The sequence below is a fragment of the Engystomops pustulosus genome, chromosome 6, assembly GCF_040894005.1.
Source record: "Engystomops pustulosus chromosome 6, aEngPut4.maternal, whole genome shotgun sequence".
Classification (NCBI taxonomy): domain Eukaryota; kingdom Metazoa; phylum Chordata; class Amphibia; order Anura; family Leptodactylidae; genus Engystomops; species Engystomops pustulosus.
Window position 1 is genome coordinate 145045351 of NC_092416.1, and position 25465 is coordinate 145070815.

Consider the following 25465-nt stretch of genomic DNA (forward strand, 5'->3'; position numbering starts at 1 on the left):
ATAGAGGTAATTTCTTTGCACTCCTATTGACTTCAGTGGGCGAGAGTCATGCATGACACGGATAAGAGTGGTGCATGCTGTGATTTTCTCGGATAGGATTGGCTCAATGGACTGTGGGAAAACATGTGACGTATGGATAGCACACAGGCTATGAATGAGTCACAGCGCTCTCTGAGTGCTGTCCAATGTATTGTAGTATATGAGGCTGGAAAAAGACGCAAGTCCATCAAGTCCAACCCTTAAAGGGGTTCTCCCAAGGTTGAAAAACATGGCCCAAGGTTGAAAACAGCGCCACTCCTGACCATGGTTTGTGCAGGTATTGCAGCTCAGCTGTATAGAAATGAATGGAGCTGAGTTGCAATACCACACACTATCCATGGACAGGTGTGGCACTGTTTTTGGAAGAAAGCATCCATGTTTTTCAACCTCTGGAAAACCCCTTTATGAATTAAACAAATATTTTTATCCCCATAACTTGTGATATTTTTGCTTTTCAGGAAGGCATGTAGACTCGGACAGCACTTGTACAAGAAAATCATTCATAGGAAAATGTCCTTAAAGGGATTGTCTGGCAGTTGAAAAATATGTCTGGTTCTATGGCATGTGATGGTGTTGCAGCTCAACTGTATGGAGATGAATGGAGTTGAGCTGCAATACCACTCACTACCCATGGTCAGATGTGGAGCTGTTTTGTTTTGTTTTTGTTTTTTTTGGAAGAGACTCACTATTTGGCTCACAAAACAATGGCACACAATGATGGCACCAGATGAACGTACATTGTTATTGAGTGAGTGTCCTCCTATTAAGTTGTACCAGTTGGGCCAGTAAAAAACAGCAACCTAAATAGTAGCATCATTGAAATGGGATAGTCAACATAGATATACCCATACTATAATGGCGAACCTTTTGGAGACCGAGTGCCCAAACTACAACCAAAATCCACTTATTTACCATGAAATGCCAACATGGCATTTTAAGCAGTAACTTATTGCTACCTGTTCTTCCACATCTTTCAATCGTATTGGTCCCCTGAGGCAACCAATACAGTTGAAAGAAGGAGGGCAAATTTAGATTCTCGTTGTAGCTTCTCTCCAGGGTCTCTCTGTAGTGGTGGTGGTGGGTCCAGAATGAAAACCTCTAAAGATATTGTTGTTCTGTCAACACCTTTTCACTTTTCCCCCAGTTCCAAACAGTCAATGAAGTGTTGCGTTATTTGGTGAACTCTGTCCTGGAGTGATGGTCTGAGTGCCCACAGAAAGGGCTCTGAGTGCCACCTATGGCACCCGTGCCATACGTTCGCCACCACTGCTATAATGTATACAACAGTATAATGCGCATTACATTGTGCCAGCCATACACCAATGTCTGTAAAGAAGTTATCTCTTAGTGGGTATACAATGTTGCCAGCTAAAACTATTTGTAAATAAGTGGTATCCATATCACCTCCATATCCATATTTCCTCTGATACCACATCACTAAATATCTCCCAAAATCTTATGTAGCAATCACTAAAACATAGGTTTTTTTAGGGACAAGTCTTTGATTGGCATTGGATTGGGCGAGTCAGGGCAGAAGGGTCAGAAATTATTCAGGACCCTTGTGGTAATATTTTGTGTGGCACCAGCCTGGTAAGTTGCATACATACCACTTTGCTGCCATCATCTAATATATAATTGTGGGTTCACAAAGATAAATCCGCACTTCACAACATACATTTAGAATCATATAAATGCTGACATCATCTATACAAACCTGTTATAGGTCATTAAATATCTTAGATATACCTGTCATTAGGTAGGTATTTTTTATGAGTGGTGATAGGAAATAAAGGAAGCCCAGAGCCATGTGACAGGAACAACAGGGTTGTAAAAAGTCATAACTTCTTTTAAAGGTAGCAGTTTTCATTCCTGATCCATAGTACATTTAATAACTGCTTAGAGTTGGCCACATTTATGAAGTTGAGATCCTATGCATGACTAAAGAAGTAAGGGTTAATGCAGATGGACATGATGTGGACCTATTTTATGATCCGTAATACTTCTGCATATAACGGGACCTAAACTGACAGTGTCAGAAGCGGCTTTAAGCTTAGGCGACAACGTGGGGCTCAAGTCCACCTTAACCAAAGACCAAGTTTGATACTGCCCTGTAGAGATGGACCTCCAGCCCTGATATCCTGATACATGTTTCTGCTCTCGACAAGCTTGTAGACAAGGCACCTTTCGGGACCCTTGAAGTTCCTCCAAGGTCCTCAAACTGCATGTCTAAAATGAGACAGAAGAGACCCCACTCCTCTTCCAGGTAGCTTGATTCTGGTAGCACATGTATGAAGTCATTCCAAACCACTAAAAGCCCAGGCCCCATGGGTGGCATCATAGGGGTCTATGCTGTTGTAAATTCATTAAAGCAGTTGTCAAGGTGAGATTTTCAGATGTAATGGATCCAAAAATCAAAGCTAATAATGCCTTATCTGGCCTAGAATCAGTGAAATAAAAGTAAATTCTCGCACAGTGCAAAAATTTGCGATTACAATAGCAACTATGCTACCTCCAATAGTGACTATGCAATGTGAGGGGGTTATAGAGGGGAAAGGCGGCTACCACCGTGCCTGCGTCCTTTTTTAAAAAAAAACATTGAAATTAAGTTTGCTGGTTTTAACGCAAAACTACCCCAGGTCGGACCTGGCATAGTTTTGTCTGCGCCAACCCCTGGATACATCGAGGCCTAAGCCTCTTAATGTATCCAGCACAACAAAGAGGGGAGGGCGTGGCCACAATCATACGATAGTGCAGGAGCTCCAGCCTATGATAAATCTTTCCCCAAACGTCTATTTATCAAATGAGTCTGAGATTAAACTGTTTAGTTGCTTATGGAAACTGTTAAAGATCTTTATCTAGACCTCCAACAAGCCTTCTACAATTGAAAGGTGATTTCCAAATTTACAGATCTTTGTTCCCAGTGCTGGGATTACGGGCACAGGGTAGACACAGACACTTGGTCATAAGCTGTACTCAAATCATGTGGTTTATTGCCAAGCCGGCAGTCGTGTATATCAGAAGATGAGAAAACTTTTCAGAGGGCGTTAAAAGGTGATAAAATACTGAAATGCTATAGGTTAGCTTGAATATACAAGAACCTCTCCTTTTAACCCATTTTCCCAAATGAATGTTTATACTAAATGTCCTTGTGTTAGCTCTGTATGAGTCACAACATGGCCTGTAGAAAAAGACAAGGTAAACAATAGCGAGGACAAAGCATTTTCTAAATAGTTTAATCAAAATAATATTTAAAATCATGACATGGCTGGACACTGGACAACATGGCCCCCGGCTAAGACCAGATGGCCTCCTGTTGGACAAAATGGCGTCTGGAGAGAAATATGATCTCTCACAGAAACCAAACAGTGCTCACCTTTAATTTTATAAACGGCTGTGACAAAATGAAAGCTGAGCTCTGATTGGTTGCCATGGGCTACTAGAACAGTTCTGCTCTGACACTTCTGATAAATCTTCCCCTATGAGTATATAAAATTACTTATTGGGTTTGGCAGAGATGGACATTATTTTCACAATGGCTCAAAAATCGGTATACACAAGCAATTCCAACCTGAGGCCTTTCGGTTCTTGACCAGTCTCTACTTCCTGTTCCACACAGGAGATAACAGTTCAGCCAATCACTGGTCGCTTTAACCTGTCTCAGCCAATGAGTGTCATTTTCTGTGTGTCAAGACCATGAAGTAGAGACTGTTGTGGGCAAGGGAAGCTTCAGGTTGAGAATAGTAGGGAGGGGGGTCGGTTAGATGACATACTTTGAGAAAGTCAGGGAACCTCTTAATAAATTCAGCATATAGCACTCTAGTATTACCGTACTTACGAAATTCTCCACTGTTTATTATTGACATATCAGGCGCAATATATAAACTGTCATCCTTAATCTGTTTGCTACCATCTGTTAGATTGAAAGAAGATGATTGAACTAATAAATATCCTGGCTAACAAGAACTGATATGTTATTAGAGAGACATAGGGATGGAGCGTTATGATAAGATATGTTCCTTTACAGGGACCCGTATAGACTCTGCCCAAATCTAGGGGGCAAACATAACCTAAAATTATTATTGTCCTGTGCCTTGTCCTGTACAGAGTTATAACAAGCATAATAGCAGGTAATCTAGGAATATGGTAGATGGTGTTCTAGCTCAGAAACACATTATGGAATTAGTTAATTGGACTACAAGTCGTTAGAAGTGAAGCCCAGAATGTTGAGATAAATTCATAGCATCAAATCATGGGATTACTTGCTGTCCAAGGTCATGACACCTTTAATCCCATAAAAGGGCTATGTGTCTTGCCATTATAGGGATTATTGTACCTCGGCCTTGTAGTAAGTGTAAGCTTCTAGTAATTTTCCTTTCAGGTTATTGGAATTATATTAGCCATCTGCAACATCTAGAAAATGAAGAAGTCAATTGTTTATATCTCATTTTCCACGGGATAGATTTTCCCCACTAAATTGTCCCAAAGGTATTCTCACGAAGACTAAATTCTTAAATGTACTCAGGGAAAGAAAAATACACATTCTCTAATTCAAGGTTATTAACCAAAATACAGCATTTCACAGATATAATTGCAACCTGTCTCTATCAGTCCTGGTGTTTATATTTTGGTTGTCCCTGAATAAGACAATTAACTCCTGACCGTGGTCAGGCAGATTCTCTAGTACTTTATGAGGAGAGGCAGCAGGCATAGAGCACTGGAGATAAATGCACTTCCTGTACAGCACCAGTGTGCTGAGTAGACACCAGCTCTACAAACTCTGCAGACAAGATAAGCTCTGGATCATGGGGAGGTGGGCATAGTAGTATTGATTAGGTGAAGTAGTAGGGCTGAGTGTGTCATCGTGATTTATATCCGTCTCATGACTCTGATCTGTCTCATCTCTCTTTTTCTATGCATCAGATATTAGTAGAATGTTCATAAACTAAATAAAAGTGTAGATAAACCTGTACCCTGATAATCTGAGCACATTGTCAGCACACAGCATCTCATAGCACTGAGTGATCGCGAAGTGTCTGCTTATAGAGTCCCCGCCCACACAGTTGAATCTAACTGTGATAGAACCAAAAACAGCAATAAAAATGCAAAGTAAGGGGTTAAAAATGACCTTTATTGTTTTAAGATCGCTAAGTGATTAAAATTTGAGACCTTTCTTTAATGGGCAGACCCCTTCAAAGGGTTTTATTTCAGGAATATTTAAAAAAAAAACCTGTTAATAGCTAACAAATACTGCTAAATTGTTAAAAAGACCTAGGTGATTGTGTACTATGAAAAGATACCGTATGTTCCTGCACAAGGGCCCTATCCACTTCTCATTCTGGAATACCCATGGAGTGTCTGGGCAGGAGTAACCCCCCTAAAACAGTATTTGCCCTGCTTTGGCCCCTCTTTCAACATTGTAGCTGTCTTATGGACTTTGGCACTGACTACTTGGCATCACTGGTAACTTAGAGGAAGTGTCGTCCCGTATTCCTCCAGAGCCGTCAGTCCGGAAGACCGCGGTATCCTTGGAACCAAGAGCTGGATCAGTTTAAGTACACTTTCTTTCCTCTCTGGACAACCCTTCTACAGCCTTCATGAAGGGGGGTTTCTAGGATTCTTGGAAACCCACTTTAATTGCAAAAAAATTGTAATGGGGACAAATAAGAACATACAATTGATTTATCAGAGCGGTGGTGTGCAGTAGAGGATGATTGCAGAATAAGATCCAGCTGAAGTTGAGCGTGAAAACTAAATAATTACAGTCCTGTCATTTACAGTGAATTATGAGATATTAAAGGGGGATCATGTATCTACATAACACAGCAGGGGTGGAAATGGGGCTGAGCTGCAGCAAGGATATGAGGCAACCACCTACTGCTGTGCTGTGACCACTTTAACTGTTGATTGTCTGAGTTGCCAAGAGTTGGGGCCCACCAATCAGAGACTAATCACTGCACCTTATCATATGTCATCAGACTTTAAAAGTCCAGAATACCCCCTGAAGAGAGCAGTTACACAAGAAAATTAACATCTTTGAGTGTCAATTGCAGTCCTCTACACTACAGATGTGCAGGGAAGTCAATGGGATATTCAAGCCCCCCGTTCTAGTGATCTATGGGTGTACCCAGTGGTGAGGCGATCAAAAATGTGTCATCGATCCCATGAATGGTTGATAATTGACAACTGTTCACTTTCCTAGATGACACCCCCCCCCCCCCGATCCAGAGCTTATCTTTACTAACAAAGACTTCTAGAGATGCTGCCAAAAACTCTTTTATGCTCTAGACCAGTGATTTTCAACCTGTGTGCCGCGACACATGGTTGAGTGTGCCACGGGGAAAGTGCTGCTGGGAGGGCCCACTCGTGGCCAGATCTCATTCCCCTGCAGCCGGCCCGTGCAGGGTGCTGGCACCGCCTGCCGAAAGATGCTGCCATCCCCAGCAACCTGGCTGTGCCGTAAAGTGGCAGGGGGCTGTATATGATGAATGGGGGATGAAGAGAGGACTGTATATAATAAATTGGGGGTGCATGCAGGGGGCTGCATGAAATGTTTGGGAGAAAAGGAGGGGGCTGCATATAATGGGCGATGAAGGGGATGCATATAATCCATGTGGGGCTGCATATAATTAAACTATGGGTGGTGAGATGGGCCTGGGCTGTATATAATTAATTCATCGGGGGCTGCATGTAATTAATTTATGAGGGTGAAGAGGCTGTATAAAATGGGCCTCTAGAGCCTTTTAATTAGTAAAGGGGGGCCTCTAGGGCCTTTTAATTAGTAAAGGGAGGCCGCGAGGGGCTTTTAATTAGTAAAGGGAGGCAGCTAGGGGCTCTTAATTCATAAAGGGAGGCCGCTAGAGGTTTTTATTAGTAAAGGGAGGCCGCTAGGGGCTTTTTATCAGGAAAGGTAGGCCCTAGGGGCTTTTTATTAGTAAAGGGAGGCCCTAGGGGCTTTTTATTAGTAAAGGGAGGCCCTAGGGGCTTTTTATCAGGAAAGGTAGGCCCTAGGGGCTTTTTATTAGTAAAGGGGGGCCCTAGGGGCTTTTTATTAGTAAAGGGAGGCCTCTAGGGGCTTTTTATCAGGAAAGGGAGGCTGCTAGGGGCTTTTTTATCAGGAAAGGGAGGCTGCTAGGGGCTTTTTTATCAGGAAAGGGAGGCTGCTAGGGGCTTTTTTTATCAGGAAAGGGAGGCTGCTAGGGGCTTTTTTATCAGGAAAGGGAGGCCCTAGGGGCTTTTTATTAGTAAAGGGAGGCCGCTAGGGGCTTTTTATCAGGAAAGGAAGGCCGCTAGGGGCTTTTTATTAGTAAAGGGAGGCCGCTAGGGACTTTTTATTAGTAAAGGGAGGATATCCCTTTTGTGTTCATCAAAACAGGCCCAGCTTTCACACTGAGTAAGTAAAATAAATTTAGAAACTATATTACTATATATGTTTAGTGTCATTTTGTGCTATTTTGGTTGGTGGTGTGCCCCAGGATTTTCTAAGTAGAAAAAGTGTGCCGCGGCTCAAAAAAGGTTGAAAATCACTGCTCTAGACCACCAGGAATGAGACCACAACCTGTATATAAAAGGGGTTTTCTAAGTTACAAATATTAATGACCTGTTCTAAGACTAGGCCACCAGAGTCACCCAACCTGAGGCTGTTCTTACTAGTTGATTGACAATGTAAAAGGAAATTTGTGGAGATCCTGGGTGTTGGACCCCCACCAATCTTTTATTGTAGTCCTATACCACTGGTGGTGAACATATATCACCAGTGCCAGAGGTGGCACTCTGAGCCCTTTCTGTGCAGGGGTCACCTGATGGAATTCAAGGCCTCCTCTTGCAGGCTGCCCAGGACATGCCACAAACTTCTGCATACTGTGGGCTGCTTGGGACAACAGGAAGAATTATTGGTATAGAGTAGTTCTGCTTTGGGGTCTTCGGGGACCCTCAAGCAAATCTACAATAATAATGCAAGTTTCTCCTCCTTCTTTCAACTGTATTGATGTCTTCAGGACACCAGATATAACAGAGCTTGGAGCAATAACTTAATAAATAAGTGGGTTATGGTTATAATTTGGCCACTCAGTCTCTGAAAGTTTCATCACCATCACTGTCTTATACTATGGATATGTCAATATTTTTGCTTGAAACAAAAAAAAAAAACTTTTTTGATGTAATTCTGTAATGCCTGACTGAGGAAACAATGCCCAGGTCACAAACCATGCTTGTCGCTATCTACAAAGGCACAGAAGAAGAATTTTATCAGAGATCAGACCTTTGTTTAATCATTAATTGTGTAATTCAGAGGAAAGTCAGGAAACAATGGATTCTATTGTATCTTTTTTTTTTTTTTTTTTAAACCACATCTAAATAATCGTTCTATGATGTATAATTCCCATAGAACTTCCCAAATAGTATTTTTCTACTTTAAGCCATATTAAAGTTATAAGGTAGCCAAGGCAGATTATGTCAGAAAAGATAATGGAAATCATAGTTTGGTAAAGGATTATCAAGATATTGGAATGACAATAGTCTAAAGAGCTTGGTAAAGTTGTATTGAAACATGGGTTATTGTCCATTATATTCTTGGACTTAACACTTTCTACAGTTGCTATTTAGAGGGCTTAGAGGGGTTGTCCAGGATATTGATGTTCTATGGTTATCCTTTCCTTTACCCTTCGAAAATACTTGATACTTTGTGTTACTTTTGAGTCATTTTATGTGATGTGTCCCTGTAGTTGTCTCCTATGTCTGTGTTTCTTATCTTTTGTGAGACCATAGTTTGTTTACACAAAAATTACAGATTCCAATTCCTGGAGAGGAGTGACTGCTGCTCCCTGCTCACACTGGAAGGAGGGGAGGCATGGATAACAATAATTGCCTTATAATGCTTTTGATGATTTTGATGGTAGAAACCTACCACCACGATCTACCTATAAAGGTAGATTGGGTGGGAGGTGCATCTATAGGGACGTGAGGATAGCCCTTTTAAGGGCCAGTCCTCACATCCCTAATATGCAGGTTTTCTAAAGAGGCTACTGGAGCATGGAGTAGTTGGAGCTGAGGTTACACGGCGCGACTACTCCATACCCCAGTAGCGTCTTTGAGCCTCCCACCAGAAATCTTCAGCGCGCAGCTACGAGGAGCTGCACTCCCTCGTCCACGAAGCCTGCCATCTGCGCATGCGCAGAACAGCAGGCCCACGGCTGCGCGGTCAGTGCTCCGAAGGCGGAGCTGCGCAGCCTTAAAAGGGATATCCTCACGTCCCATAGATGCACCTACCACCCGATCTACCTTTATAGGTAGATCCATGGTGGTAGGTTTCCTTTCAAGCAGGGAAACTGTAGTGCTACTTATTCCATGTAAGAATGTAAGTTAAGGCAGATTATTGCCACCAGTAAAAACTGCCTTTGTGTATGTTTGCTCCAACCCATTGCAGGGTACGTGACATGATAAGACCACCTGCTGTTTCCTCACGCAGTGATCTATGCTATATTCCCCATACAGTGAGGGGACTTCCTTCCGAGCTATTAAGAAATACTGAGCTGTCAGTCAAAAAGAGGTTTTCACTGGCAGCCTGGAGAAACATGACTCTTCTATTCAGAATTTGACTTTGTCTACTCATTTGCATGCAGATATAATTAGGGTACAGAGCCTCAGTGGAAGATTATTTTGGGTAATATGGGAAGGACCGTTAACACTTTAGGTATTAGTGGTGTGAGAGTTAAAATCTGCTGACCAATAGTGGATTATAATATAGGCAAAAACCTTTTTTTTTTCATTGACCTCAGGCATTTGAAGAAAGTCATCTAGCTTCACTGGATCCCATTATCCAGTTTAATTCCTGGTTCCAAGAAGTGATGCAGTGTCCTCTGATTGCAGAGCCTAATGCCATGTGCTTGACCACTGCTACCAGGTATTTTCATTTTTTTTATATTGTATTCCCATAATGACTCCTTTTATTCTTACCTATAACTTATCATTTCTGCTATTCTGTGTAGGGATGGGAAACCCTCTGCGCGTATGGTTCTTCTGAAAGGGTTTGGTTCGGATGGCTTCCGATTCTACACTAACCGGGAGAGCAGAAAGGGCAAAGAGCTGGTGAGGGACATTAGGACAATCGTAAAACTACCATGTGTTTTCCCATATAAAAACATATGATGGTGAGCAAATATGTACCCATTGATTCTCCATTCTTCACAGATTAATGGTGAGATTATAGTCTGCCTGGGACACCATGATCTCTGCCCCCCCCGTAATAAGACCTGCCCCTATTACTGACTCAGATTTTTGCTGGATCGGCTGAGTTCTGTGTTCTGGTGCCACACGACCCTCCCCTCACTGCAAATGCTCAGAGATGAGGGATCAGTCATTTTCCCACTGAAGATAAGCTGTTACCAGAGTCTTATGGCAGCCGCTGATTTCCTTCTCACCTCCAAAATAAACATGCATGCTTGGACGAGTCGGAGGGAGAATGGAAAAATAAAATGAGTTATCACAGTTATATAATACAGATTCACACTGTATAAGAGGGATAAAACAATGGCACGTGTAATCTATATGGGGAGATCCATATGTGCCCTATAATCCATTACACACTAGATGCTCCTTTTAAAGAGGGCCTGTACCCCATAACAAAAGCGCCAAAGTAAGCAGCTCCTAGCGCTACCTCAGATGCAGCAGTGTCACCCTGCTAGTGTTATCTGTACCCGGCGTATTCATGAGGGGGTGTGGCAAGGCATGACGCACTGCAGTCACACTGGCCTATGCAGTGGTCGGGTCTGTCCGAGGAAGAGACAGGGCCTTGGACCGCCCCTCATGAATACGTCGGACCACTTTGAGCGTGGTCCGGTGTTTCTATTGTACTTTGCAGCAGTGTCTGTTAGCGTTATCAGAGGGTTCCGATAACACTAGCAGGGTAACACGTCTGCATTGGAGATGACGCTAAGAGCCGCTTACTTAATTAAGCGGCTGCTAGTGCTTTTGTTATGGGTGACAGGTCCTCTTTAAGCATATTTTTATTTTATTATCATATTCCTGTTTTTTTCCACATGTCCATAGGAAACAAACCCGTTTGCTTCTCTGCTGTTTTTCTGGGAACCCCTGAATCGTCAGGTAAGGACCTTTTGTTGAAAAAGCTATACAATGAAACTAAACTTTCGGATTTGCTGTGTGTGCATGCATAATAATACTGATGTGAATAAACCACTTGGGGTGCGATAGGACACCTACAAAACCTACAAACACAGCAAAAACATTTGTTTTTACAATACTTTGCTCCTCCCTCTCCCTTCTCCATGGGCTTCTATGTGTCTCTCTCTCTCTAGCTCCTCCCTACTCTTCTTTCACCCTCCCTTCCTGTAAGACTTCTATGTTATTTGATACCTCTGTGAACTGACAGTCCATTATAAGAGCCCTAGATAGATTTATTATTGACGTTGTTTAGCCACATTATTCTAGTATTATATTCTCCATAGCATTCCTCCTAGGACACTACTAAGAATTCTACCATCAAAATCAAGCCTGATAAACCATATACAATTCCTTATAGATCCAGGCACTGTGACTGCAGTTATCTTCTTATATTTGCTGTCCATGGCCTCCTTCCTTCTAAAATCAACTTTTAAAATGATGCTAATCTGACAAAAGTGTTCTGGTAACACCCCCAGAGCCCTTTAGCATACTGAGCTGCAGCTTCACCGGCTGTTTTACTGTCTCTCCCTCCCCACTCTGCACCCTCAGCACTTCCCCCTACCTCTGCCTAATCTCACTGCAATTACAAAATGGGTAATACCTCCTATACAATTGTTTTATGGAGAGTGTGTGCATTGTGATGCAGGTTGTTGGATCAGATATAGCCCAGTTTGACATTTGTAATCTTTGCTGGAATTTATAGGCAAAATAGATTACTTGGATAGAATAGAAACTTTGGTACAATGCAATATTTCCTTATTGAGATCTTCACATCTTTAACAAATATTGGCTGGATTTACACAGTTTACTAAGCAGCAAAATATTTTTATTCTCGGCAACAGAGGCTACGGCTGACTGGTGACAATGACATTCAGCAGTAGGGCTAGGCCATGTACATATGGACGTAGAGAAAAGAGTTATACAAGAAGCCTTTTGGCAGTTTTCTTCATGTAGGTGGTGCCTAGAAGACGGCAGAGGAGGCGGTCAGAGACTGTGGGGCGGATTTATCAAGCTGTCTAAAAGTCAGAATATTCTTAATCACAGCTCCGATTTAAAATATTCATGAGCAGTGGTAAAATGAAAGCTGAGCTGTAATTGGTTGCCATGGATAACTAAGAATATTCTGATTTTTGGACAGCTTGATAAATCTGCCCCGGTCTCTGAGACATTTGAGCTCATTTACTGAGGGTCGCATGCTGCACTTTTGTCGGACTGTGCACCTTTTTCAGGGCTAAAACGGCTTGCACAGGTACGTAAGAGGTGTCTGCGCTGAGATTGTGTCGCACAAAGACGGACATTGCACTTTTAGGGAACTGGAGTGACCTGGTAAGTAAATGTGCTCCATTGTTTCCAGGGATCTTCAAGACTGTCTTGTATAATATGGATTGTGCCTGGGAACCCCTTGAAGCGCATGATCGCCTACTTTTTAGTATGGTTATTTATATTATTGTTGCGATTTTGGACAAGGCAAGAATAGGCCGACTCAGGATTTCGGCTTCTTCACCACATAATTCACTCATGAGACTACTCGTAGTTCTCTCCATTTGTGTATATATGTATATATATATTATTACAGTAAAACAATGTATAACTATGTCACATGATCATAGAGGGAGTTGTGTTTTCTTAAAGTATTAAACCCTTACCCTTAACACTAACAATAGTCGGCTAAACTGCTGACACGTGCACGAAATTCATTGCTCAGGAACTTGTCCGGTCCCCGTGTGGCTTCTGCTACCTGTTATTTAAATGTCTTCGTCTCAGCAAGAAAACAATGGCCCATAGAACAACACAGAAACTGGAAAGGCCGCTCTTATCACTGCGAACCTCTCCCCGTGATTCATTCAGATGATTGCTGTCAGTATGGGGTTCCTATGGCAGCAATGCTGTTAACCTGTTGTGAACACTCTTCTAACTTGTGACATAACCATAAAAGAAAAAGGTTAATAATTAGGCAACTTTCTATGTGTATATGGGCAATTTATATTGTTACTATAAAGCTACAATGTCGGGGGGAAGACGGTGAGGCTCATTTAGTATGATTTCCTCTTTGCGCCACATTTAGCAGGTGATTTTTGCCATGCGATCGGATTTGGGGGCATCGGCGCAGGCTTTCATGCGGCACAAATCGGGGAGGTGGGACGGTCCCTCGGATGATCCAACTGAATCGGACTAAGCGGGGGATTTAACATTTAAATTGTGAACTCCGGCGGACCTGAGCGGGAAGCAACACATGCAGGATATCGGGCGCATAATGTAAGTGAATCGTGGCAGCTTTGCATTCTCGTCAGACAAGGCACCTCGGGGATCACGCAGGATCTGGGTAAGTAAATGTGCCCCAGTGAGTCCAAACCAGTTATCTCATGAAGGGTCACCATGGGCAGGTTTAATGGAGCAGCCGTACAGACACTACATTCAGTCTATGGGACTGACCAAAAAGACCAAAACTCTCCCCTATCTCTGGACGTCCTGTAGAGTCTGAATTGTGTGGCAATAGACATGCTCCATTACTGCTTCATTTAGATGTGACCCTCATTCCTGTAATGGTTAAACCTCAGGTCAGACACTTAAATAACAAACCTTACCAGGGTAAGTAAAAAAATCCTGATCGGGACACACATATTGTAATTATCCCAGTAAAGTTAGTCTGTAGTCCACATGAGCCGCAGGTCACATGAACCCCGGGCAGCAGGACTTGGCACTATCTCTGTCCTGATGGGGGCCATGCGGATTGCTGAGCACATCGCTATTTCCAGCCCCGTCTATAAAAGTTAGAGATACCTGAGCGATGTTCTCTGCCAATTCTGACACTCCCATTGTATTGAATGGACCGTCAGGACACATGCTTCTTGGTAAAATGGATCGGGGATAACACTGAAACTTGGTACAACCTCTTTAATGTTTATTGTTACAGATTTGTTATTGTTAGATTATTTTTCCTTTGTTACCGCTTATTTCTAGTGACCGGGCTTGTGTCTCCCTTAGGTGCGCATAGAGGGTTCTGTGGAAAAACTTTCAGAGCAAGAATCTGAGACTTATTTTCACTCGCGTCCAAAAAGCAGTCAGATTGGGGCTGTAGTGAGCAAACAAAGCCAAGTTATTCCAGGCCGAGAGGTGAGTGTGGCGGAGAAGGGTTGTGTAACTGGCCCTGGCACGGGGATACCACAGCTACCTGGAGCTAGTCATGGGCACGCCTTCCTTTGTGACATGTGAGATTCTTTCCTACTGGTCTATCCAGCAAATAATTCTTCCCATGCTATTGTTTTTTTTTCTGGCAGACGCTGACGCATTCCTTCAGGATTTGTCATATCAGTCAACACACTTCTATAATTATCGGCTTGCTAAGTCTTATATTGAGAAAGCTTAGGTCTCCCATTGTATCAGCAGTCATAGTGCCACGTTCTGCCCATACGCACATACTCCAACCCACTCATGCTCTGGCCACTAAACTAAACCCAAAAATCCAGGCACTCGAATCACTTGTATATCAATTACACAGGGAAAATGCACTCTCCCGCTGCGGGACCAGACACTTTTATTCCATTTATGCAATATACTCCTTCTCGAGGCTATGGTCAAACTTGTTTTTCAGACCAGTTGTGTCCTGCTTAAGAGTCCAGCTCTTGGAGGATAGCTTCCTGCAGAGAATGGAACAAATTAGAAATGAACCAATATAACAAATGGTGCTGTCAGCAGTAATAAGATTGTATGCAGGCACTGAGATCAACAGAGCTGTATATTGTATAGAGGCTGTGCTTGATATTGCAGCTCAGTCCTATTCATTAAAATTGGACCCGATTAATGGCCATGACATCATAGGACTGGGAAAAGAGATGAACCCATTGTAGTTCTGGGTTCTCTTCAAACAGGTGAAAATGGGGGGGTACTGGGTGTTTGACCCTCTATGCTCAGATACTGATCACCTATTAAAGGTAATCAAAACAAATCCTACAAAGTCCCTTTTAAAGGGGCTGACCATTTAAACAAAACAAGATCTTAATAGGAGTATACTATTATAATAGCAGTATTATACTTGCCCTGTAAAATGTTCTCATTCACCGTGGTTATGTGACTGGGCAGCAGGACTTCCTATGACCTCCTGTGTCCTGCTGGCTTCAGGCTCATGATGCGGGCTGTGTAGATATTATTATATGCATGTCCATAATAACAGTCCCGTCAGAGGTTCGAGGGCCATGCAAATGTCCTTGGCATGCCCAGGGACAGTAATGCCTGTGGCCCCCTCCATCCACCAGAAGCCAGCAGAATGTCACAGGAAGTCCTGAGTCCTGCTCTCTGGAGGGGTCACATGGCTCCAGCATGAACAAGAGACTTTAACAGGGTAAGTGTAATATGGATGACCCTATTAAGGTTTTTAATCTTATCCTGTTCAAGTTTTCTTTTATAAAATATAAAGAAATGTATACAATTGTATAGTCAAGTCAATTACAGACAATGTATGTTTCTATGCGTCTTCCTAATGAAGAGGATTTAGGGGGGGGAAATGGATAAACAAAATACCTAAATTTCCCAACAGCAGATATGATTCTGATCCATAAGAAATATAAGCATGGCCTAATGGTTTTTATATCCCAACAACAGTATTTACGTAAGAAGAACGCTGAATTAGAAGAAGAGTACAAAGACAGAGAGGTTCCCAAACCACCTGCATGGTGAGTGTCAAACTGTGGCCTCTGGGGTGTCTTGTCTTCGTGCGAAAACCCCTTTAAGGTTGTTCTTCTTATTCTACAGGGGGGGTTACATTGTACGTCCGTCTGTGATCGAGTTCTGGCAAGGACAGACAAACCGTCTACATGACCGCATCGTATTCCGCCGTCCAGCAGGAGAAGACATGGGTCCTTACACCCATCAGGGCGATGGAGGGTGGGTGTACGAGAGACTTGCTCCGTAAACTCTAATAGTCATGATTCTTGAGGGATCAAAGCACAACGTTTGTCCTGCCACATGAAGAAGCTACCTCCAGAATCCAGTATTGGATTGTGCCAAACCACCTTCCCACAAAAAACAATGTCTCAGATAGCTGAGCGCCACCCCTGTCTCTATTCTTGTAAGCTGTGAAGAGCATCAGTGACGACGTCCTTCTCCCGTCTATTAAGATCTTACTTTGATGTTGTGAATAATTCGTGTATGAGGTGTAATCGGTGGCCACATAGATAAACACATATTGCAGAACAGATAACAATTGTGAAATGTATCATTATGTTAGTGGCAGCAGGATCTTTCTATATTACATGGACTCAATCATTTTCTTCACTGTGTAGAGGAAGAATATGTGTTAGCCAAGTGGCGACTGACATGACAAGGCACTATGATGTGGAAGCCCGAATGAACGTGACGGGCAGGGATAGAGCTAACCTGTCACTCACATGTTGGGAGCTGAGTCACAAGGAACACCTTGTGCAAATATGAAGGAGGCAGAATATGACAACAATAAAGCTAAAGGAGTGGCAATACCATTGACCTACAGACATGTATGATGGCTCAGGCCAGTAATAAAGGGTCTGTACAATACTATGTACTACTGCAGTCTGCCAAGTTGGCATTAGTAACAATCGTAAATACACCGAATGGAAAATTCTCTTCTCATTTGTTTGCCAAAATTAAGTGACACCCAGTATGGCTACTATAGCAGCTCGCACATTGACTAGCTTCAGAGGAGCAAATCTGTATGTTCCTGCAGAAGTACATCATCCTACTCCCACTGTATTTCTATATAGATAGGTTTGTCTTACAGCCCTATGTCAGACTAGATCACAAGGTAACCACTTATTTTTTCAGAAAAGTTCCAGTTGGCCCCTCATTTCCCCTCACATCAGCAACTCATACAGGGGCAACGTTGTATTACATGGAAAAATACTAACTCATAGCTGTTCATTTGATACATGAAAGAAGGGCTACTACTTGTAAGTGGCCACTAGCCATAGTAGGGGGTCCCGAGCAGGAGAACACCCTCTGTCACTAATGAGATATATAACACGCTCAAATGTTTTATAAAGGAGGCAGCCACACCTGAATTCTGTGGAAGTCTCAAACACAGACAAGTAAGATCGGATACTAATACTTCTGAGGAATTGTAGAGCACGGAAATCTGATCGGTAGGGCATTAATAAGTCATGAAACCTATATACAGCAAGATGCACAGTCACATTACTACAAGGCTGGAATGCTTATGTTACTTCTAGCTGGAAAATATCATGAAAGCAATGAAATTTGGGTCTCAGGCCAGTTTCTACACACACATACAGACACACACATACAGACACACACATATAAAGACACACACATATACAGACACACACATACGCCATGCTTGAAGACAGGCGATTAGTAGTTGCTTCAACTCGCAATGTGTTCTTTGCATTGATAAGCCACCGTAAGCCCACTCTGGTACTCAGAGCCTTCAACGTGAATGGATTAGCCACAGCTGGATGTATATGAGCTTACACCACAGCTGGATGTATATAAGCTAACACCACAGTTCAAATGTTCCTAAATCTTCTTAAGATGGCCATATATTCTACTTACACACATGCACACTCAGCTTGGATAAGCATTGCATGTGTGGTGAATGGGAAGAGGAGACAGCCACAGGCAGAAGTCCCTAGCAGGGACCTTTCCACCTGGGAACATAAAAGGCATCCAGCAGTTGAAATCCAATTTCAATTGATTACTATATCCTCCGACTTCTACACTGGGGCAACAGTCAACCATTGAAATCAGTCAATACACTAATGTATACAAATGTGCTCCCTACAAATGGACATAGTAAAATTGGATCACTGAAAGACTATTTACAGAGATGTGAAAATATCAAAAAAATTATAGTCTTACTAACTGGCACCAGAGTTTGACATATAACGCACACATTGTGCAATTTATTAGCACATGGGAAAAAATATGCCCGGCAAATAATCCAGTTCAGATCAAAAAGGACACAATATGTTCTTCATAACATAATGTTGCAGCATTTTGCTATATGTCGGTGAATGCAACAAATGTTACATCTGCACACAAGCCTATAACAGATCTTGGTCAAGTGGTATTGAATAAGTACAATGTATGTGCATGTTTAACCTGATCTGGTCTTCATTTACATATACACACACTGAATAACCCCTGTATACATGTCATACTGTGTAAGGCTCGGCACATCTATGTGGCACATACTGTAAACCGTTGGGTCTTAATGTCTTTTCCTGAGATGCCAATGGGTACTTTTGTGTCCACGGTGCCTAACATACAGGGTATATATGCCTTCATGTGAAATGATGGGTGTACATGGATGGTCAGGAAGGACTAACATCCATACATATGTATGAATGTGTCTGTAAACACTGGGAAGAGCCAGGTAATGGAGCCAGGGGATCCGTTCCCCCTTTTGAAGTCCTCAAAGTAAATGAATGGCATCTTTGGTTTAAATCCATCTTGTCCTCAATAAGGTTTACACGGAGGAGCATCTTTGTTGAGAATTCCTCTGACATATCTCTGTCCAAGAAACTAACAGAATGAATTGACTTCATTGTCCATTGGAAGGTTCAGGACACAGTCCAGGGGTCTCATTCAGTGAAGGACGGACCTTCTTCCTTTCCTTAAAGCGCCCGGAGTTGGACACTTTTACATGTTTTCCTTTTGTGTTTTTGTCCACAATTTTTTCTAACCGCGCTGTATAATCGGTATTGCCTGGGCTCTCTTCTGGCGCCTTCTCTGTGCCTGCATGCTCCACAACCGATTCATAGACAACTTTGGGCGCAGATTTCTTTTTCCTGAGAAATGTAAGTTTCCACCAACTATGCGAGGTCTCCGCCATGGAACTGAACAGCTGGAAGAGAAGAAGATAGAAGCATATTTGTAAAGGTTTATGAACAGGAGGTTCACAACAATATCTGTTTTATGATCAGTTTTTCACCATAAAATTTCGCTCTGCTCTGAAAACCCCTAAAAAATGTAAAGGACATTTTATGGTGTTTATGTTGTCTAAAGCCAGCAGCATCATGTCTTGTATTAAAGGGATTTTCCCACGAAGAAAAGTTAGGCCATATCCACGGGCCTAACTTGCTGATCAGTGGGGGTCTCAGTCCTGAGACCCCCACAGATGACGAAAAACTAAGGGTTCTGCTCCATTCATTTTTATGGAGCTGACGAGAGCCACGGTCATGATCTCCGGCTGTCTGCTCCATTAGTCTGACAAAGCTGTGGATAGAGACTAACTTTTGTTCGTGGGTAAACCCCTTTAAAGTGGTATGAACTCTCAGGAGAGGCATATATTATATTATTACAAAGCGTTGGTTCCACCAAGCTTATGTAGTTCTGTTCTGAGCGCCAGTCCATACAAAGAAAAAGTTGGAGACGGTACAAAGGACTACCATAAGAATTATAAGCGGCATAGAGGATCTCAGTTATAAGGAAAGATTTATAACATTCGATTTAGTCTTGAGACGAGATGATGATCTCTTTATTTATATAGAGCACATAGATTACACAGCGCTGGACAGAGCTTGCCAAATCAGTGCCTGTCCCTATGGGGCTCATAATCTAATCAACCTACCAGTGTGTTTTGGAGTGTGGGGGGAAACTGGAGGACCCAGAGGAAACTGACACAAACACAAGGAGAACATACAAACTCTTTGCAGTTGTTGACCTGGATGGAACTGGAACCCAGGAACCCAGCGTTGCAAGGCTGTAGTGCTAACCACTGAGTTTGTACAAAAAACATGGTGGGAAGCTGTTGCAGGTTACATGACATCAAAAGACAAGGGGGCAGTGTCTGCGTCTGGAGAAAACAAGGTTTAATCTACACAAGCAAAAAGCCTTTGTAATATAATAATTGTAAGTCTGTAGAATAGCCGAGCTCAAGAGCTGAGACAGCAGAGCACTTCAAAAAGGGCCTAGATGCCTTCTAGCAAAATAACACTGATGGTTATGTTATAATATAGAATTATATTCCAATTCATCCCTTCCCCTCGGCCCTATTCCCGTACCAAACCTGGTGATGGACATATGTCTCTTTTGAATCATGCTTTATATGTGACAATGATATCTGATCCTTCTTTTGAAGGAAGCAAATTACAACTGAGACAGAGAAGTGAATTACCAAACCGAGACAACCCCCTACTTTATCTCAGAGAGGTTTCCTGCCTACCCGGAGAGATATCATAAGATGATCATCGCAGATTTCAGTTAGTTTTTCTTTATGTTTAAAATACAATATATATAATATATTTTTTCCTGTAGGAGAACCCATCTATGGTGCTTGTGATGCTAGTGAGTCATAGGTGTGTGACAACTCTTAGAATCCCACAACTTTTCTTATATAGAAATGAAAGTACAGGGAGTCCCCGGGTTACATACATGATAGATTCCTTAGGTTTGTGCTTAAGTTGAATTTGTATGTAAGTCAGAACTGGTATATTTTATAATTGTAGCTCCAGGCAAAAATATTTTTTCTTTGTCCCATTGACATGGGAACAAGGATTATCAATAAAGCTTCATTACAGACGCCTTACAGCTGATCATTGCCGCCTGGGACTGTAGTAAGGCATCCAGAGGGCTTCACCAGAGGTCACAGAGGGCAGAGAACTTGGGGTCCTCTGTAAGTCGGGTGTCCTTAAGTCGGGGACCACTTGTACATTGTAAATGTGGAAACTGTCCACTATTGCAGCCTTTCCAGGCAACACATATTCTGATCTATATCTGACTTGGATATCATTGATTGTGGAAACCACCTTTTCCAGATATGAAAAGCTCCCCCGCCTTATGTTTCGAGTTTGTTTACACAGCCATGAGTGTCTCATATGTCCCAGGCTTACGCTGCTCATCTAATGTGTACAGTCAAGCCGAACATGGACACTAATGAGGGGATTGTGTATGATACTGGAGGATAAGGAATTGTCAGGTAGTTATGTCTTTGGTTTATTCATCATAACATAACTGAATTTTAGTTTACTATGAAATACATATTATGTAAATCAATTATTCACATTGAGGCTCTTTCATTAGGAGGCATGTTGACGACTTATTCTATGTAATATTGTTTGTGGTATGCTGCTAATTCATCCATGATTCTTTGATAACACACCGTCACAGCGTAAAGGGGCACATTTACTTACCCGGTCCTGTCGCGATCCCCGATCCGGACTGTCCGACTGCGCAATTCACCAAGATCGTGCGCCCCATATCCTGCATGTGTCGCTTCCCCGCTCAGGTCCGCCGGAGTTCACCTTCTTCTTCTCGGTGTATGTGAGTGCATGTGTTGCGACACAATTTGACATGTTAAATCCCCCACGTTGTCCAAATAAGTCGGATCGTCCGATGGCCTGTCCCCGATTTGTGTCGCGTGAAAATCCCAACCGCGTGCGACACAATCCCCCGCGTGATCCACGAAAACGCCGGACAACAGGACGGAAATGCGTCCGTGGGACCTTAGTAAATAAGCCCCATACTGTCCATGGCAGTAAGTTACACAGAAAGTGAAGGTTACTGCAGCCGTAGAAACATAATGGAGTCAAATATGATTGTATTATTAATGTTGGCTTTTAATACATATATATTAAAATATATATATTTTTTTAATTACACCACATGTAATCAGTATAATCTCATGTTAATCTCATCTCTAGATGCCTTTTTACACCAAAATAACATTGACGGTTATGTTGTATAGAATTGTTTCCCCTGAATCCCTTCCTCATCCAATCCCTTCCCTTCCTTGGTTGAACTTGATGGACATGTGTCTTTTTTCATCCGTATAAACTATGATACTATGTGGCAAATTTTGCAACAACACTTATCTACACACATCTTCTAGTAACATCTTTAAGATCACCGCCAACATGGCAGGGACTTTTTAATGTATTTCAGAATCCCTTAGACTTATAAGATTCAAGTCATTCTGAATATTAGATACATCCTCATACATATCCCAGTTGTGGCAAGGAGAAGAGCCATCAATGGCGTCTCTTAAACTGACTGCTGTCGTTCTCTCCGGCAGTCCTCGCCCAGTCTTTGACCACCAAGGAATCCTACAAGCAAAACCTGGATAACAGGTGAAGAACTGCCATGCACCTGCTACAGTATAGCATGCCCGGGCTATGCAGAACTTTATATAGTTGTCACTTTATATAGTTGTTATTCAGGTATAGGGATAAAACTGAAAAAATTAAAGATTTCCATAGCATATGCTAGAGGGAGGTTGTAGATGTCAGACACAGACTGGATGGGTTTGTTAAGCGAGACGCACTGCACCAACCTTCAGCTTACCTGTGTCTTGTTGTCACCGCACTCTTCTTAGTTACAGGTGTATCAGTTTCTCCCTTGTACACAGCTCTCTAAGATCTGCTCCTCCAGTAGATGGTGTCTTTTTCCTTCTAGTATGGACGTATCTATATGTCCATATGTTCCTTGTCCAGCAACCGTGTCCCTTTTCTGAACCAAACCTGTTTGTGCCCTCCCCAGCTATAAAGATATGGCACTGATACGGATCTGCCAGTCTTCTTCTTGGATAATTCTTGACTGGGACAGAAGTCTCTATTGGTCTCTGTGGCACAGCAGACTCAGGCTGGTACAGGTGTCTCGGTTTCTCTCTCTCTCCACGAAGGTTAAACCTGACCCTCCCAGCTCAACAAACAGGAGAGAACAGGAACTGAGACATGAATATTTATAGGTAGGACACACCTGTCACATTTTAACAGAGTTCAGCAGGTGAGTGTGACACAAGTGTACAACAATAGAAATCAGGGCTGTGCACCTCCGCACACCCTAGACATCTACTATAGGTAAAGGTGAAAGTAAAGTTTACATTGAATGTAATAGATGGATGGGTATATACTACAAGGTATATAGTTTATTCTCTACAACCATATGGTGCTGATGCCTTGGCAGTGTCTTATTACACGGTAACAGCAGCTTTACACGTCAGATCCTCACACTTTTTTCTTTTCTTTTTCTTCATACCATTCTTTTGATTTGTGTTGGTTCCAACCCATGGAAAATAGTTCTGTCAGTTATGATGATAACATGCCTAAAGGGCTTGCAGGTTTTTCAAGAGAAATTTTATAAATTCTGTACACAAATGTAAAATGACATAACTAAGAGCAGACTTTACTGCCAAGAGCCTTGGTGCCCAGGAGGACTGATGGAAACAAAGTGCCATGTCTCTAAGATGACAGCTCTCTCTTTAACTGCCTGAGGAAAAAAATATTCAGCACAGGTGTGGTTACAAATCATGCGCCAAAAACATTCAGAACAGCCCTGTTAGACACGTTGGTCTTCACAATCTTTGAAAACTTTGGACATGTCCAAGGGCGTAACTACAGGGGTAGAAGCCATAGCAGCTACTATGGGGCCTGCAGTGCCAAGGGGCCCTAACATCCAACCTGACACACTAAAGAATGGAGGGTGTCCACCTCGTATATACATATTGGCCCACATTTACATACAAAAACTGTGCAAACTGCACTATGTGTTCCAGATTCATGATTTGTGGCGCCAGTTCTTTATGAATCTGACGCTTTCTGTACTAGCCTGACAGAGTACACCAACTTTTTTCCGGTGCACTTTAACATGCGACAAGCTTCTGTCTGACTTTTTTAAAAACTGCATGTTAAATGTGGCGCATGATCCGGCTGTGCAGCGGAATCCCCATTTCAGTGACGACATTTGTGTTGCGTGAAGAATAGTGCAGCTGCTCCATAAAAGGGTCACGTGCGACACATATGTGGCGAGGACACTTCATCAACACATGTACAAGCAGTTTGCACCTAAAAGAATGTGCGAAGTCTGACAAAAAACTGGTGCAAAGACCTTAGTAAATGTGCCTCGTTATGTTGCACATTGTACAGCATAATATGTATATAGCAGAGCACATCTTCCACAGTACACAGCATGAATCAGAAGCTCAGATAAGAAATGTCAGGGGAGGGGTAGGTGACAGAAGAATGACAGGACTAGGGATCTCTCATCTCTGCCGTGTACTTCCCCCATGTGATCAGCAGCTACTGGCAAAGATCTGTGTAAGGCTACATTCACACGATGTATGCCCGCCGTACCGTAGTATGGTGGGCATACATCGACACCGGGGTGAGGAGGAGAGGGAGAGCGTCGCTCACCCCCGCCCCTCTCCATAGAGTAACATAGGGCCCCGCACCGTATTCTGTCGAAAGATAGGACATCTGCTATCTTTCTACGGGCTATGGAATGGTAAGGTGCCGCAGGTGTGCTGCACCATACTGCTCCCGTACGGCGCCATGAGGCCATTGTGGTGTATGGGGGGACGTATATACGCCGTATATATGTCAGCCGTATTTACATCCCCCATAGGTTTGTGTGAATGTAGCCTTAGCGAATGTTTATATCAGTGCAGAAATGTGTGTAAAAGTGTATAAATGTGTCAGTATACAAATATGTATCGTATATACTCGAGTATAAGCCAAGTTTTTCAGCACAATAAATGTGCTGAAAAACCTCACCTCGGCTTATACTGGAGTCAATGGGGAAAAAAACTGTTTCGTCATATACTACAGGGGCTGGCAGGCTATATACTACAGGGGCTGTCATGCTATATACTACAAGGGCTGGCAGGCTATATACTACAGGGGTTGGCAGGCTATATACTACAGGGGGCTGGTAGGCTATATATTACAGGGGGCTAGCTATATACTACAGGGGGCTGGCAGGCTATATACTACAGGGGCTGTCATGCTATATACTACAAGGGCTGGCAGGCTATATACTACAGGGCTGGCAGGCTATATACTACAGGGGCTGTCAGGCTATATACTACAGGGGGCTGGCAGGCTATATACTACAGGGGGCTAGCTATACACTACAGGGGCTGGCAGGCTATATACTAATGGGGGATGGCTATATACTACAAGATGCTTGCTGGATATATACTGCAGAGGCTGTGACCAATGCATTTCCCACCCTCAGCTTATACTTGAGTCAATAGGTTTTTGTAGTTTTTTGTATTCAAATTAGGGGTCTCAGCTTATACTTGGGTCAGTTTATACTCAATTATATACAGTATATTTTCTGAGGGGGTAGAGGAGCCCCATAGCAGACTTCTGAATGGGGCCTCTACTGGGAACTTCTGCCTCTACTAGTTACGCCTTTGGGCCTGGCACTTTTTCTACATCTGCATTCATGGGCACTGGTATGCTTTATGGTGAGATATAAACTAAGTCTTAAGGGGATTGTATGTTTATACTATTATATTTTAATTTTTTATATTTAAAAG

The 25465-nt window shown here is 42.6% G+C and overlaps 2 protein-coding genes across 2 annotated transcripts in view; one reads left to right on the forward strand and one right to left on the reverse strand.

Moving 5' to 3' along the window:
- The window catches only part of PNPO (pyridoxamine 5'-phosphate oxidase), a 27399-nt gene extending 10590 nt beyond the window's left edge, over positions 1 to 16809 (forward strand). Inside the window, exons 2-7 of the mRNA XM_072111613.1 lie at positions 9813 to 9937; positions 10023 to 10122; positions 11083 to 11136; positions 14200 to 14328; positions 15814 to 15884; positions 15964 to 16809. Coding sequence (XP_071967714.1) covers positions 9813 to 9937; positions 10023 to 10122; positions 11083 to 11136; positions 14200 to 14328; positions 15814 to 15884; positions 15964 to 16123 — 639 coding nt within the window. The 3' untranslated portion in view covers positions 16124 to 16809. The remainder of the gene's footprint in view (positions 1 to 9812; positions 9938 to 10022; positions 10123 to 11082; positions 11137 to 14199; positions 14329 to 15813; positions 15885 to 15963) is intronic.
- A 1269-nt stretch (positions 16810 to 18078) lies between these two features.
- PRR15L (proline rich 15 like) lies at positions 18079 to 22865 on the reverse strand. The gene is made up of 2 exons (XM_072111614.1): positions 22489 to 22865; positions 18079 to 19051 (listed from the first exon to the last, which is right to left on the reverse strand). Exon 2 carries the CDS (start codon positions 19037 to 19039, stop codon positions 18749 to 18751), a length of 291 nt encoding a protein of 96 aa, XP_071967715.1. The 5' UTR covers positions 19040 to 19051; positions 22489 to 22865; the 3' UTR covers positions 18079 to 18748.
- Positions 22866 to 25465: the final 2600 nt, after the last annotated feature.

Excerpts from the sequence above, each read along its gene's own strand:
- PRR15L (XM_072111614.1), bottom strand. The coding sequence starts at position 19,039 with ATGGCGGAGACCTCGCATAGTTGGTGGAAACTTACATTTCTCAGGAAA.